Source organism: Oncorhynchus keta, chromosome 4 (genome assembly GCF_023373465.1).
Source record: "Oncorhynchus keta strain PuntledgeMale-10-30-2019 chromosome 4, Oket_V2, whole genome shotgun sequence".
Lineage (NCBI taxonomy): Eukaryota > Metazoa > Chordata > Actinopteri > Salmoniformes > Salmonidae > Oncorhynchus > Oncorhynchus keta.
Window position 1 is genome coordinate 67,406,622 of NC_068424.1, and position 17,509 is coordinate 67,424,130.

General features: G+C 42.9%; 1 protein-coding gene across 1 annotated transcript; it reads right to left on the minus strand.

Moving 5' to 3' along the window:
* Positions 1-2,233: 2,233 nt before the first annotated feature.
* LOC127929811 (prisilkin-39-like) lies at positions 2,234-2,725 on the minus strand. The gene has a single exon (XM_052518257.1). The coding sequence runs from the start codon at positions 2,723-2,725 to the stop codon at positions 2,234-2,236; it is 492 nt and encodes a 163-aa protein (XP_052374217.1).
* Between the last annotated feature and the right edge of the window lie 14,784 nt (positions 2,726-17,509).

Here is a 17,509-nt window from a genome sequence, read left to right on the forward strand (position 1 = left end):
ATATACCCCTCCGTATAATCCTCCATATACCCCTCCATATACCCCTCCGTATACCCCTCCATATACCCCTCTGTATACCCCTCCGTATAATCCTCCATATAATCCTCCATATACCCCTCCGTATAATCCTCCATATAATCCTCCATATACCCCTCCGTATAATCCTCCATATAATCCTCCATATACCCCTCCGTATAATCCTCCATATACCCCTCCATATACCCCTCTGTATAAATCTCCATATAGCCCTCCATATACCCCTCCGTATACCCCTCCATATACCCCTCTGTATACCCCTCCGTATAATCCTCCATATAATCCTCCATATACCCCTCCGTATAATCCTCCATATACCCCTCCATATACCCCTCCGTATACCCCTCCATATACCCCTCCATATACCCCTCCATATAACCCTCCGTATAATCCTCCAAATAGCCCTCCATATACCCCTGCATATAGCCCCTCATATTCTCCTCCATATGAACCTCAATATACCCCTACATATAATCCTCCATATACCCCTCCATATACCCCTCCGTATAATCCTCCATATAGCCCTCCATATACCCCTCCGTATAATCCTCCATATAGCCCTCCATATACCCCTCCGTATAAATCTCCATATACCCCTCCATATACCCCTCCGTATAATCCTCCATATACCCCTCCATATACCCCTCCATATACCCCTCCGTATAATCCTCCATATACCCCTCCATATACCATATAGCCCCTCATATTCTCCTCCATATGAACCTCAATATACCCCTACATATAGCCCTCCATATACCCCTCCATATACCCCTCCCTATACCCCTCATATACCCCTCCATAAACCCCTCATATGCCCCATTCATATAGCTCTCCGTATAACATTCTGTATACCCCTCCATATAGCCATCCAAATACTCCTCCATATACCACTCCATTTAGCCCTCTATATAGCCCTCAATATAACCCTCCATATACCCCTCCATATAGCCCTCCATATACAACTCCATATACTCCTCCATATACCCCTCCATGTAGCCCTCTATGTACTCCCCCATATAGCCCTACATATACTCCTCCATATTCTCCTCCATATGAACCTCCATATACCCCTCCATATACCCCTCCATGTAGCCCTCCATGTAGCCCTCCACATACCCCTCATATTCTCCTCCATATGAACCTCCATATACCCCTACATATACTCCTCCATATACCCCTCTATGTACCCCTCATTTACACTCCATATAGCCCCTCATATACTCATCCATATAGCCCTCCATATACCCCTCATAAACTCCTCAATATTGCCCTCCAGAAAGCCCTCCATATTGTACTCCATATACCCCTCCATATAGCCCTCCAAATACTGCTCCATATAACCCTCCATATACCCCTCATAAACTCCTCAATATTGCCCTCCATACAGCCCTCCATATACTCCTCCATATACCCCTCATACACCCCTCCTTATACTCCCCCATACAGCCCTTCATTTAGCCCTCCATATAGCCAATCTTATACCCCTCTGTATACCCCTCCATATAGCCCTCCAGCTACCTCTCATATACTCCTCCATATACCCTTTTATAAAGCCTTCCATGTACCCGTCCAGGAACCCCTCCATATAGCCCTCCATATACCCCTCCATGTACCCCTCCAGATACCCTTCCATATATCCCTCCATATACTCCTCCATATACTCCTCCATATATCCCTCCATATACTCCTCCATATACTCCTCCATATACTCCTCCATATACTCCTCCATATATCCCTCCATATACTCCTCCATATATCCCTCCATGTAGCCCTCCATATACCTCTCCATGTACCCCTCCAGATACCCTTCCATATATCCCTCCATATACTCCTCCATATATCCCTCCATGTAGCCCTCCATATACCCCTCCATGTACCCCTCCAGATACCCTTCCATATATCCCTCCATATACTCCTCCATATATCCCTCCATGAAACCCTCCATATACCCCTCCATGTACCCCTCCAGATACCCTTCCATATATCCCTCCATATACTCCTCCATATACTCCTCCATATATCCCTCCATATACTCCTCCATATACTCCTCCATATACTCCTCCATATACTCCTCCATATATCCCTCCATATACTCCTCCATATATCCCTCCATGTAGCCCTCCATATACCCCTCCATGTACCCCTCCAGATACCCTTCCATATATCCCTCCATATACTTCTCCATATATCCCTCCATCTAGCCCTCCATATACCCCTCCATGTACCCCTCCAGATACCCTTCCATATATCCCTCCATATACTCCTCCATATATCCCTCCATGTAGCCCTCCATATACCCCTCCATGTACCCCTCCAGATACCCTTCCATATATCCCTCCATATACTCCTCCATATATCCCTCCATGAAACCCTCCATATACCCCTCCATGTACCCCTCCAGATACCCTTCCATATATCCCTCCATATACTCCTCCATATATCCCTCCATGAAACCCTCCATATACCCCTCCATGTACCCCTCCAGATACCCTTCCATATACTCCTCCATATACTCCTCCATATACCCCTCAATATATCCCTCCATATACTCCTCCATATAGCCCTCCATGTAGCCCTCAATAAACTCCACCATATACTCCTCCATATACCCCTCCAAATACTCCTCCATATAACCCTCCATATACTCCTCCATATACCCCTCCATACAATCTTCCATATACTCCTCCATATACCCCTCCAAATACTCCTCCATATACCCCTCCATATACTCCTCCATATACCCCTCCATATAATCCTCCATATACCCCTCCATATACTCCTCATATACTCCTCCATATACCCCTCATATACTCATTGATATAGCCCTCCATATACCCCTCGTTTACCCTCCACACAGCCCTCCATATAGCCCTCCATGCTGCCAAGCCTATACCCCTCTGTATAGCCCTACATGTACCCCTCCACATACCACTCCATGTACCCCTCCAGATACCCTACTATATATCCCTCCATATACTCCTCCATATAGCCCTCCATTTACCCCTCCATATACAAATTCATATACCCCTCATATACACCTCCATATACCCTTCCATATAGCCCTCCATATACCCCTCATATACTCCTCCATATACTCCTCCATATATCCCTCCATATACTCCTCCATATACTCCTCCACATATCCCTCCATATACTCCTCCATATATCCCTCCATGTAGCCCTCCATATACCCCTCCATGTACCCCTCCAGATACCCTTCCATATAGCCCTCCATATATCCCTCCATGTAGCCCTCCATATACCCCTCCATGTACCCCTCCAGATACCCTTCCATATAGCCCTCCATATACCCCTCCATGTACCCCTCCAGATACCCTTCCATATATCCCTCCATATACTCCTCCATATACCAATTGAAACAGCCTTCCATTTAGCCGTCCAGGAACCACTCCACATAGCCCTCCATATATCCCTCCATGCAACCCTCCATGTACCCCTCCAGATACCCTTCTATATAGCCCTCCATATACTCCTCCATATACCCCTCCATATACTCCTCCATATACCCCTCAATATATCCCTCCATATACTCCTGCATATAGCCCTCCATGTAGCCCTCAATAAACTCCACCATATACTCCTCCATATACCCCTCCAAATACTCCTCCATATAACCCTCCATATACTCCTCCATATACCCCTCCATACAATCTTCCATATACTCCTCCATATACCCCTCCAAATACTCCTCCATATACCCCTCCATATACTCCTCCATATACCCCTCCATATAATCCTCCATATACCCCTCCATATACTCCTCATATACTCCTCCATATACCCCTCATATACTCATTGATATAGCCCTCCATATACCCCTCGTTTACCCTCCACACAGCCCTCCATATAGCCCTCCATGCTGCCAAGCCTATACCCCTCTGTATAGCCCTACATGTACCCCTCCACATACCACTCCATGTACCCCTCCAGATACCCTACTATATATCCCTCCATATACTCCTCCATATAGCCCTCCATTTACCCCTCCATATACAAATTCATATACCCCTCATATACACCTCCATATACCCTTCCATATAGCCCTCCATATACTCCTCCATATACCCCTCCATACAATCTTCCATATACTCCTCCATATACCCCTCCAAATACTCCTCCATATACCCCTCCATATACTCCTCCATATACCCCTCCATATAATCCTCCATATATCCCTCCATATACTCCTCCATATAGCCCTCCCTTTACCCCTCCATATACAAATTCATATACCCCTCATATACACCTCCATATACCCTTCCATATAGCCCTCCATATACCCCTCATATACTCCTCCATATACTCTTCCATATAGACCTCCATATACCACTCCATATACGCCTCATTTACCCTCCATATAGCCCTCCATTTAGCCCTCCATGCAGCCAATCCTATACCCCTCTGTATACCCCTCCATATAGCCCTCCAGCTACCCCTCATATACTCCTCCATATACCTTTTTATACAGTCTTCCATGTACCCGTCCATGAACCCCTCCATTTACCCCTCCATGGACCCCTCCAGATTCCCTTCTATATAGCTCTCCATATACTCCTCCATATAGTCCTACATATACCCCTCCATATTCCCTCCATATAATCTTCAAATACTCCGCCATATACCCCTCTATATAGCCCTCCAAATGGCCCTCCATATACTCCTCCATATACCCCTCCATATGCTCCTCCATATACCCTTTAATACAGCCTTCCATATATCCCTCCTTATACCCCTCCATATAGCCCTCCATATAGCCCTCATATACTCCTCCATATACCCCCCCCCCTATACTCTCCATATACTCCTCCATATACCCCTCAGTTTAGCCCTCCATATAGCCAATCCTATACCCCTCTGTATACCCCTCCATATAGCTCTCCAGATACCTCTCATATACTCCTCCATATACCCCTCCATATATTCCTCCATATACTCCTCCATATACCCTTTCAAACAACCTTCCATGTACCCGTCCAGGAACCCCTCCAGATACCCTTCAATATAGCCTTCCATATAGCCCTCATATACTCCTCCATATACTCCTCCATATACTCTCCATATACTCCTCCATATACCCCTCCATATAGCCTTCCATATAGCCAATCCTATACCCCTCTGTATACCCCTCCATATACTCTTCCATAAAGCCCTCCATATACTCCTCCATATACCCCTCCATATACTCCTCCATATACCCCTCCATATAGCCCTCCATATAGCCCTCATATACTCCTCCATATACTCCTCCATATACTCTCCATATACTCCTCCATATACCCCTCCATATACTCCTACAAATACCCCTCCATATACTCCTCCATATACCCCTCCATATAGCCCTCCATATAGCCCTCATATACTCCTCCATATAGTCATCCATATACCCCTCCATATAGCCAATCCTATACCCCTCTGTATACCCCTCCATATACTCCTCCATAAAGCCCTCCATATACTCCTCCATATACCCCTCCATATACTCCTACAAATACCCCTCCATATGCTCCTCCATATACCCCTCCATATAGCCCTCCATATAGCCCTCATATACTCCTCCATATACTCCTCCATATACTCCTCCATATACCCCTCCATATACTCCTACAAATACCCCGCCATATACTCCTCCATATACCCCTCCATATAGCCTTCCATATAGCCCTCATATACTCCTCCATATACTCATCCATATACTCTCCATATACTCCTCCATATACCCCTCCATATAGTCCTACAAATACCCCTCCATATGCTCCTCCATATACCCCTCCATATAGCCCTCCATATAGCCCTCATATACCCCTCCATATACTCCTCCATAAAGCCCTCCATATACTCCTCCATATACCCCTCCATATACTCCTACAAATACCCCGCCATATACTCCTCCATATACCCCTCCATATAGCCTTCCATATAGCCCTCATATACTCCTCCATATACTCATCCATATACTCTCCATATACTCCTCCATATACCCCTCCATATAGTCCTACAAATACCCCTCCATATGCTCCTCCATATACCCCTCCATATAGCCCTCCATATAGCCCTCATATACCCCTCCATATACTCCTCCATAAAGCCCTCCATATACTTCTCCATATACCCCTCCATATACTCCTACAAATACCCCTCCATATGCTCCTCCATATACCCCTCCATATAGCCTTCCATATAGCCCTCATATACTCCTCCATATACTCATCCATATACTCTCCATATACTCCTCCATATACCCCTCCATATAGCCCTCCATATAGCCCTCATATACTCCTCCATATACTCCTCCATATACTCCTCCATATACCCCTCCATATACTCCTACAAATACCCCGCCATATGCTCCTCCATATATACCCCTCCATATAGCCCTCCATATAGCCCTCATATACCCCTCCATATACTCCTCCATAAAGCCCTCCATATACTTCTCCATATACCCCTCTATATACTCCTACAAATACCCCTCCATATGCTCCTCCATATACCCCTCCATATAGCCCTCCATATAGCCCTCATATACTCCTCCATATACTCCTACATATACTCCTCCATATACTCCTCCATATACTCTCCATATACTCCTCCATATACCCCTCCATATAGCCCTCCATATAGCCAATCCTATACCCCTCTGTATACCCCTCCATATAGCCCGCCAGATACCTCTCATATACCCCTCCATATATCCCTCCATTTACCCCTCCATAAAGCCCTCCAGATACCCTTCTATATATCCATCCATGTACCCCTCCATGTACTCCTCCAGATACCCTTTTATACAGCCCTCCATGTACCCTTCCAGGAACCCCTCTATATAGCCCTCCATATACCCCTCCATATACCCCCCGTATAGCCCTCCATATACCCCTCCATATACCCCCCGTATAGCCCTCTGTGTACCCCTCCGTGTACCCCTCCATATTGCCCTCCAGATAACCTTCGTATAGCCCTCCATATACCCCTCCAGATACTCCTCCATATACACTCAAAATAGGCATAATAAGTCAAACTCTGTAGAATTGTGCTTTGAAAGCCCCCCCCCCCCTCCATATACTGATTGGCCCCCCCAATATCTTCACCACAAATTCTCCCTTGCAGCAAATATAATCCACACTGTGCTTATATGTGCAGAATTAGTAGGATACATTGTAATTGATAATCGTGGATTATTTTTGGTCTGTCTAGGTCACCGTCTTCTCAGAAGACCTGACATGATAGTTCTACTGTTTTCGGGTGGGTGAGGAGAGTGGAGAGAATGGTCCTGTGTGGCTCAGTTGGTAGAGTATTGTGCTTAAATGCCAGAGTTGTGGGTTCAATAGCAAAGTTATTCTTAGTCCTTATTGTTATTCACTGTGTAGTTATTCCTCATGTCACTATTTCCATTTTATAAATGTTTTATCTTCATCTTTAACTCTGCATTGTTGGAAAAGGACCCGTAATAAGTATAATACTGTTAGTCTACACCTGTTGTTTACATAGCGTGACAAATACAATTTTATTTTATTTGAAAAAGTATGAAAATGTTTGCTCTGTATAAGAATGTCTGCTATTTGACCAACATTTCAAACGTAGAGACCGGGTCTTAGGGGACCGAACATCTCCATTCCACTGAGGTATACTGGGAAATCAGAAAAGTACCATGTGACATTTCCCCAAATAATATCCTGCTCATCACGCTTTAATAGGGAATGCATTTTGCTAAACCAATACCCATGATAGTCCATTGAAGCTTCTCTGTACTCCAGACGACTGTCTCTCAGCTTGAACAATCGGTGTCACTGCTTCTCTTCCTGACTTTGTGCTGCTCTTGCTTGCATACTGTGAGGTATTTCTAGGCAAGTTGGCGTGTCGCCTATCTTTAGGCTCATACTGTATATCATCCAGAGCCTCTCTCTAAGACCCCTGGGAATTGATGAGGACATCTTTCACAAGGAAAGAGCAACGTGGTACAGCTTATGAAGTCACCATGACTCCCTTTGACTCCCATGTTCCAGCTGACGTAATACTCATCCACCAATCATTTACAGCACTTAGGGGCCGATACTGGAAAATGCCAACAAGAGCGAAGAGTTGGGGTATACATTCTGACGACAGTTTTACAGCAGCTAAATTCACTTAGCATTAAATTCCCCCCTCGTAGACAACATGTAGCTGACTGAAAACTTCTCTTCTGTTCTGAGTTGAGAGTGGGAAAAAAAGGCAAGTTAAATTTAGGGTTTAATTTCCCTAACATCATTGCTTTGCTCAATAAATTTACTACGTTTCTCAATTTGAATTAGTCCAGGGAGAACTGCTTGGAGAGAGAGAGAGAGAGAGAGAGGAGGTAGAAGTCTGGAGGTAGAAGCGAATGCAGCAGTTGATATATATATATCAATGCGGTGTGGACACTAATGCAAATGCACAAATGCGATCGATATTGCTGTGCTTGCTTTTCTTGACAAGTTCCAATTTACCCACTGCATGCTAAGAGTCTGTGTCAAGATTTGAATAAAAAGCCCAAGCAAATTTGTATTTTCTCAACAAAAGCTCATGAATACATTATAATTTCATTGCTGAGACCATTCATTAGGCCATCATTGTGTACCCCTTTTCCAATTTACAGTTACGTAAGCACAGTAACACAGCAATAGCCAATAAACAATATACTGTACATTGAATGAAGTTATATATAGTTTTTAACCAGGCAAACACAACAATAAGAACTCTATCCATGTTCAATTAATTATTTCCCAGAGGAGACCGAGAAAGCCAATTCATCCATCGAAACTGACCTCCTACATCCAGCACAGCAGAATGTCATCACCAATCCGTCTCACAAATCAACCCCCAAAGCCTCATAACCCATTAGGAAGTTCATCCTGCTGATCATATATTACCATGATTACATCCACAAGAGATATGAATCATACTCCACCCAGGGCAAAAGTCATGTGGGATGTCACTGGAGCTAATGTCTCCTATATTTTCCATCAAAGTCTGGCTAATCCAAGCAAACAGTGACCCTTGGCCCGTGGGTGGCCTCAGAGAAACGGAGTTTGAGGGGCCTCCTACTGTAAGACTGGTAATTAGTGCTGCGAGCAAAGGGAAACTTCCAGACTTGATCCCCCAGAGTGAGAGAGAGACTGACGGCAGACCCTAAGACTCGGTGGCTGCATGAGCGTGTGGTTGGATAAGCCTTGGAGGATCATGTTAGCCAAAGAGAGAGAGAGAGATAAATTGATATCTAGATAAAGAGAGAACGATACAAAGAGCGAGAGAGAGAGAGAGAGAGAGAGAGAGAGAGAGAGAGAGAGAGAGAGATAGATAAATAGATATCTAGATAAAAAGAGAACGATACAAAGAGAGAGAGAGAGCTTGTCTCCACCCCCCTCCAGGTGTCGCCCATCTTCCCCATTATCCCCTGGGTACTTAAACCTATATTCTCGGTTTGTCTGTTGCCAGTTTGTCTTGTTTGTCAAGTCTACCTGCGTTCCCGAGTCAATCTATTTCTCGCCCTCCTGGAATTCACCCTTTCCTGTCCTGACTGAGCCCGCTTGCCTGACCCCTCTGCCTGCCCCTGAGCCTGCCGTCCTGTACCTTTGCCCCACCACTCTGGATTATCGAGCCCTGCCTGCCTTGACCTGTCGTTTACCTGCCCCTGTTGCTGTAATAAACATTGTTACTTCAACACAGTCTGCATTTGGGTCTGACCTGAAACGTGATAAGATTAGTCCGTTGGACTACCAGATGGTAAAGCGGCGTGATTCATCATTCCAGAGAACGCATTTCCACTGTCCAATGGTGGCGAGCTTTACATCACTTTACAGCTGCTCGGGCCTTTGAAAACCAATTCATGAAGCTATCGACAAACTGTTCTAGTGCTGACGTTGCTTCCAGAGGCAGTTTGGAACTTGGTAGTGAGTGTTGCAACTGAGGACAGACTATTTTGAAGCGTTACGTGCTTCAGCACTCAGCGGTCCCATTCTGAGAGCTTGTTTGGCCTACCACTTAACAATTGAGCCATTGTTGCTCCTAGACATTTCCACTTCACAATAATCTAGTAGGGCAGACATTTTACGAACTGACTTGTTTGAAATGTGGCATCCTATGACGGTGCCACGTAGAAAGTCACTAAGCTCTTCGGTAAGGCCATCCTACTGCCAATGTTTGTCTATGGAGATTGCATAGCTGTATGCTTGATTTCATGCACCTGTCAACAGCGGGGTGTGGCTGAAATAGCCGAATCCACTCATTTCAAGGGGTGTCCACATACTTTGCAAAGATAGTGTATATGATGGTGTGTATAGACATTATGTACATTATATGGAGAAAAAAACTGTGTACAACAGCAGTGATATAGGATGAGCCTTGACTAGAATACAGTATATACTGTACATATGAAGTGGGTAAAACAGTATAAGTGGGTAAAAAAGCCGGGTAGAATCCTGGGTGATAGCCGGCTAGTAACAGTGCATGGCAGGTTATTGGGTTGAGGCCAGCTAGTGGTGACTGTTGAACAGTCTGATGGCCTGGAGATAAAAGCTGATTTTCAGTCTCTCGGTCCCAGCTTTGATGCACCTGTACTGTCTCTGCCTTCTAGATTGTAGAAGGGTGAACAGGCCGTGGCTCGGGTGGCTGAGGTCCTTTAGGATAAGCTGTGGCACCGGGTGCTGTAGATGTCCTGGAGGGCAGGCAGTGTGTCCCCAGTGATGCGTTGGGCTGACCCTACCACACTCTGGAGAGCCCTGAGGTTTCAGACGGTGAAATTACTGTACCAGGCGGTGATACAGCCGACAGGATGCTCTTAATGGTTGATTTGTAGAAGTTTGTGAGGGTCTTAGGGGCCAAGCCAAATTTCTTCAGCCTCCTGAGGTTGAAGAGGCGCTGTTGCGCCTTCTTCACCTCACTGCCTGTGTGTATGGAGCATTTCAACTGCGGCCCCATTGATGTGAATGGGGACATGCTCTCTCTGCTGTCTCCTGAAGTCCAGGTCCTTAATTCTTTGGACGATAAGGGAGAGATAATTTTCCCGGCATCCCTCTGCAGAGAGATACAGAGAGAAAGAAATATATATATATATATATATATATATATATATAGAGAGAGAGAGAGAGAGAGAGAGAGAGAGAGAGAGAGAGAGAGAGAGAGAGAGAGAGAGAGAGAGAGAGAGAGAGAGAGAGAGAGAGGGACAGATAGATCTAGAGAGAAAAAGAGAGAGACATACAGAGACATGAAGAGAAAAAGAGAGAGAGATGCTGAGAGAGAGAGAGAGATGCAGAGAGAGAGAGATGCAGAGAGAGAGAGATACAGAGAGAGAGAGATATGCAGAGAGAGAGAGAGAGAGAGAGATACAGAGCGCGAGAGAGAGAGGGGCAGATAGATCTAGAGAGAAAAAGAGAGAGAGCAATACAGAGACATGAAGAGAAAAAGAGAGAGAGATGCAGAGAGAGAGAGAGATGCAGAGAGAGAGATACAGAGAGAGAGAGAGAGATATGCAGAGAGAGAGAGAGAGATACAGAGAGAGATGCAGAGAGAGTGAAAAATGCAGAGAGAGAGAGATACAGAGAGAGAGAGAGAGAGAGATACAGAGAGTGAGTGAGTAACAGAGACATGCAGAGATAAAGATAAAGATCCAGATTCAGAGAGAGAGAGAGAGAGAGAGAGAGAGAGAGAGAGAGAAAGGGAACAGAGTGGCAGAATACCTGACCACTGTGACCCCAAATTAAGAAATTCCTTGACTATGTACACTCTCAGTGAGCATAGCCTGGTTTTTAAGAGAAGCCTTAAAAAATAAAGGAGAGCCACACACTCTAGGAGCTCAGATGCAAAAATATTTATGTCCAACGTTTCGACAGGCAAGCTGTCTTCATCAGGGTATAATGACAAACACGCAGGATGACTCATTTATATAGTGTCAAACGACACACACAGCTGTCTGTAATCATGGCCGGGTTGGGCCTGATATCATTGGTTAATTCTCATATATTAAAATAGCATACAAAAAACATAAATGGATAGCGTACGATCATAGATACAATTTGGCTACATAAGCCTACTGTTCAAACATTTACAATAGCAAAATCACAAGAATCACAAAAATGGCTTTAGATCAAAGTCTATGTTGAGACCGAAGGGAGCAAGGATCTTTAAATTAAAGATCCAGGCAGCCTCTCATTTCAACAATAAATTGTCAAGTTCATCCCCTCTCCTAGGGAGGGTGAAATGTTCGATGCCAATATAAAGTAGAGACGAAATCGTCTCTACTTTCTTCCAAAAAGTGGACCGCAACTGGGTAAGTCGAGTTTTTGCACCTAATGGTGCTACGATGCTCTGAGATACGTACTTTTAAATCACACTTTGTTTTACCCACATCATTTTTACCACAAAGACAAGTTATAAGATAAATAACTGCCTTAGTGGAACATGTAATAACACCTTTGATTGGGATCTGTTTCCCTTTTTGGGGATGTTGAAGGATCTATTTAAGTGCCATTGCATTGAGCACAGCCATTACATTTGTAGTTTCCATCCAGTAGGGGCACAAATACACGTTGTGCAGGGATATCTTGGGGTGGTAAATCAGAGTTACCATTTGATCGCTGAGGTGTCTGTCCCGCCAGAATACGACCAAGGGAAGGTCCCGAAAACACATTCCCGATACTATCATCTGATCTTAGAATGTGCCAATGTTTGTGAATGATTCCCTTAATTTGTTCAGAGTACTTTGAATAGCGGGTAGTTAGAACGCAAGAATGCTTATTTTTGCGAGACTGACCTGGAAAAAGGTCATGTCTCCTGTTGTTTTGAATTTTCTCAATGGCAGTATTAGTCTTAACATTTTTGTACCCCCTCTCCTTGAATTTCTTTGCATCTCAGACATATTTCTGTCGAAATCTGATGTTTTTTTTTACAAATTATTTTGATTTTGGCTGTAGGGAAAACTATTTTTCAAGGGAAGTGGGTGACACTATCAGTCCTCAACAAACTGTTAGGATCAGTAGGTTTACCTGTAAATGTTTGTATGCTTCTGTAGCCAAATTGTATCTACCAGTGAAGCACAGACAACATTGTAAATGTATTCATTTTCCCTTTCATACTTCAACTACTTGCACATTGTTACAACACTGTACATAATATACAATTTATTTTATAACTTTTGTGAATGTAATGTTTGCTAATGTTTCCTTTGTTTATTTATCTTTTGTTTATTGTCTATTCCATTTGCTTTGGCAATGTAAACATATGTTTCCCATGCCAATAATGCCCCTTAAATTGAAAATGTAATTGAATTGAGAGAGAAGAGAGAGAGAGAGAGGAGTACAAAGTCACTGCACTTATGCATCCATCAAAACATTCAGCTAATTTGTGTGATATCAGATGTATTTAGCGCACACTCGCTCACATGCTTATACAGCATCCTCACACGCCTTTCAAAAGAACTGAAGTATTTTCATGATAAACATATGGAAACTGTATTTATGCATACACGCATGCAAACAGAAATCTGAACCAAACAGGCAGAAATAAATAAATCCCATTTAGATATACTCACTATGTCTTTCTTAGTGCATGGGCTTGTGTATGACTAAGTGTGTGTGTGTGTGTGTGTATGAATGTATGTCTGTGCATGCCTGTGTGTGTGGCAGGTACTCAGATGTTCTGTAGTCCGAGGGCATCTTGTGCTGTGCTGGGTTACGTCATGCTTCCACTGACTATAATGAATCAATGGTGAATGGATCGAGGTGCCAGAAATTGCTGACATTATGAAGCGTGGTGTGCTCCTGGCCAGTAAATCTCACAGAGCCCAGAAATAAATGATCAACCATTTATGTAGGGGAAAGCAGTCTCCCATCCTCTAGCTAACACGCAAAATTGCATAAATGTGCGCGCGCACACACACACACATCTCCATGATTATTTGTATGTGGCCATACCTCTCATCTCCAACTGACTGGTTAGTATGTAACACCGTAAGGTGGTCATTTACCATCCTCTGTTTACAAGCTTTGAGGGAGGCTTTTATCATAATGCACCAATACAACATGGGGTGCTGGGGCGGAAAAGACACTTACTGGCAGACATTACTATGATGAAAGACTATTTGGACACAGAGATATATGATTATTTCCTGCATGTCCTGCCTGTCCCCAAACGAATAGTGCACAGAGAATCAGTCATCAGCCATTTTTCAGATTTGGAAAAAATTATGTAGAGGTTTGACAATATTATGCATACTTTTGTATGATTTTATGTGGATGTATTTATTATCCCTTGTCAAAAGGTGACTAAACAATGATAAGTGACATATAAATATGTTATTTGTGGAACTTGTAAATCAGAAGTGTTGAAGACCATAATATTATGCAGACATAGTATAAAGTGTTAACTAAACCAGTCAGCCAGACTACTGAAAAGCCTACACTACCCGCCCTAGCCAACGCTCCCCTGCACTCCCCTATACTCAGTGGTGGAAAAAGTGCCCATCGTCATATGTGAGTAAAATTAAAGATACCTTAATAGAAAATGACTCAAGTAAAAGTGAAAGAAACCCATTAAAATGCTACTTGCGTAAAAGTCTGACTGTATTCAGTACAGAGGCAACAGAGGGAGAAGGGTAAGCGTGCCTTTCTCATTGTGGACCAACTCTTTATAGAGGGACAGGTATTCCGAGACAATCTATTCCATAACACCATGGATGTACTAAATTCTAAATGGACTTCAGGTTACGAAAAAAAGAAAGTATGGGAACTGTAAAAATATCAGAACACTATGAAGTGGATATTTTTTTATTTTTTTATTTCACCTTTATTTAACCAGGTAGGCAAGTTGAGAACAGGTTCTCATTTACAATTGCGACCTGGAATATGGAATATATGAACACACACATACTCAAAAATGCTCGCTTACACATAGGGACCTATACATACTTACACACACCTGATCTCGCTCTATTCTCTCACTCTCTCTTTCTCTCTTTTCTCATCTCTTCTCTCACTCTCTCGCTCTATTGTCGAGAACTGTTTTATAATTTAATGTTTCTTGTTTGTCTATCCTTTTATGTATTTGTCTACAAGTGTATATACAGTTAAAGTGGGAAGTGTACACACCTTAGCCAAATATATTTAAACTCAGTTTTTCACAAATCCTGACATTTAAACTTAATAAAAATTCCCTGTCTTAGGTCAGTTAGGATCACCACTTTATTTTAAGAATGTGAAATGTCAGAATAATAGTAGAAAGAGTGATTTATTTGAGCTTTTATTTCATTCAACACTTTCCCAGTGGTTCAGAAGTTTACATACACTCAAATAGTATTTGGTAGCATTGCCTTTAAACTGTTTAACTTGGGTCAAACATTTTGGTTAGCCTTCCACAAGCTACCCACAATAAGTTGGGTGAATTGTGGCCCATTCCTTGGCCTCCTTGCTCCCACACACTTTTTTCACTTCTGCCCACAAATGTTATATGGGATTGAGGTCAGGGCTTTGTGATGGCCACTCCAATACCTTGACTTTGTTGTCCTTCAGCCAGTTTGCCAAAACTTTGGAAGTATTCTTGGGGTCATTGTCCATTTGGAAGACCCATTTGCGACCAAGCTTTAACTTCCTGACTGATGTCTTAAGATGTTGCTTCAATATATCCACAGAATTTTCCATACTCATGAAGCCATCTATTTTATGAAGTGCACCAGTCTCTCCTGCAGCAAAGCACACACACAACATGATGCTGTCAACCCCGTGCTTCACGGTTGGGAGGGTGTTCTTCGGCTTGCAAGCGTCACCCTTTTCCCTCCAAACATAATAATGGCCATTATGGCCAAACAGTTCTATTTTTGTTTCATCAGACCAGAGGCCATATCTCCAAAAAGTATGATCTTTGTCCCCATGTGCAGCTGCAAACCGTAGTTCTGCTTTTTGTATGGGGGTTTTGGAGCAGTGGCTTCTTCCTTGCTGAGTGGCCTTTCAGGGTATGTCGATATAAGACTCTGTGGATACAGATACTTTTGTACCTGGTCCCTCCAGCATCTTCACAAGGTCCTTTGCTGTTGTTCTGGGATTGATTTGCACTTTTCGCACCAAAGTACGTTCATCTCCAGGAGACAGAACGCGTCTCCTTCCATGGTGTTTTTACTTCCATCCTATTGTTTGTGCAGATGAACGTGGTACCTTCAGGTGTTTGGAAATTGCTCCTAAGGATGAACCAGACTTGTGGAGGTCTACAATTTTTTTCTGAGGTCTTGGATGATTTATTTAGATTTTCCCATGATGTCAAGCAAAGAGGCACTGGGTTTGAAGGTAGGCCTTGAAATACATCCACAGTTACACCTCCAATTGACTCAAATTATGTCAATTAGCCTAAAACCAAGATAACATTTTCTGGAATTTCCCAAGCTGTTTACAGGCACAGTCAACTCAAGTGTATGTAAACTTCTGACCCCCTGGAATTGTGATACAATGAATTATAAGTGGAATAATCAATCTGTAAACAATTGTTGGAAAAATGACTTATGTCATGCACAAAGTAGATGTCCTAACCGACTTGCCAAAACTATAGTTTGTTAACAAGAAATTTGTGGAGTGGTTGAAAAACGAGTTTTCATGACTCCAACCTATGTGTATGTAAACTTCCAACTTCAACTGTGTGTTTACAACAAGCAAGGGGGAGATATCAGAATAGGGGCATTGGGGAATAACATATTGTACGGAGTAGATTTATACTGTAGTGAAGCCGTCTAGAGTCATGCAAGGTCTCTTTTCTGATCATTTGAAACGTCAATTGCTATGGAAATGCTGGGATGTGTTTTTCAATGATGTTAACGGTTATTATGATGCAACTATGACGGTAATACGATATGAAATACAATTAATTATCATGAATATTAACTCTATACTCACTTTATGTTACACACATAGACACTCAACCATGCAAATTAGCAGAGTTATTATTTATTTGGACAGCACACATTGTAGTCTTACTCTTATACAGACATCGTACACACTCACTAAATCACAACCTCAATCAACCTACTCAGATTTACTACACATATGTGTAATATTTTGTTTAAATGTTCTATCATCTGTGGCATTTGCTCACAGGCATACAGGCAAGGGAATAAAACACATAATGCTATAACGTATTTCTTGAATTCTAAATATCAGACATTTGAAAGCTCTAATTTTGCCCGGGATAATACTTCCGATGGCAGTAAATTTACAAGCACTACTTTTGGTCAATTAAGACTGAGAACAGTATCTCATTATGGTAAGGGGTGAAATAAGTATAGCCAGTTATAATTGTAAGTGTTTAGCAGATTATAATAAAAGAAGATCAGTCTTTACGTGGCAAAAAGAAAAGGAATTTAACATATACTATTTACAGGAAACTCACTCTACATCCTTAGATGAAGTTGCGTAGAAAAAGGAATGAGGTGTTGAGAATAATTTTCTGTCACGGACAAAGGGAACTC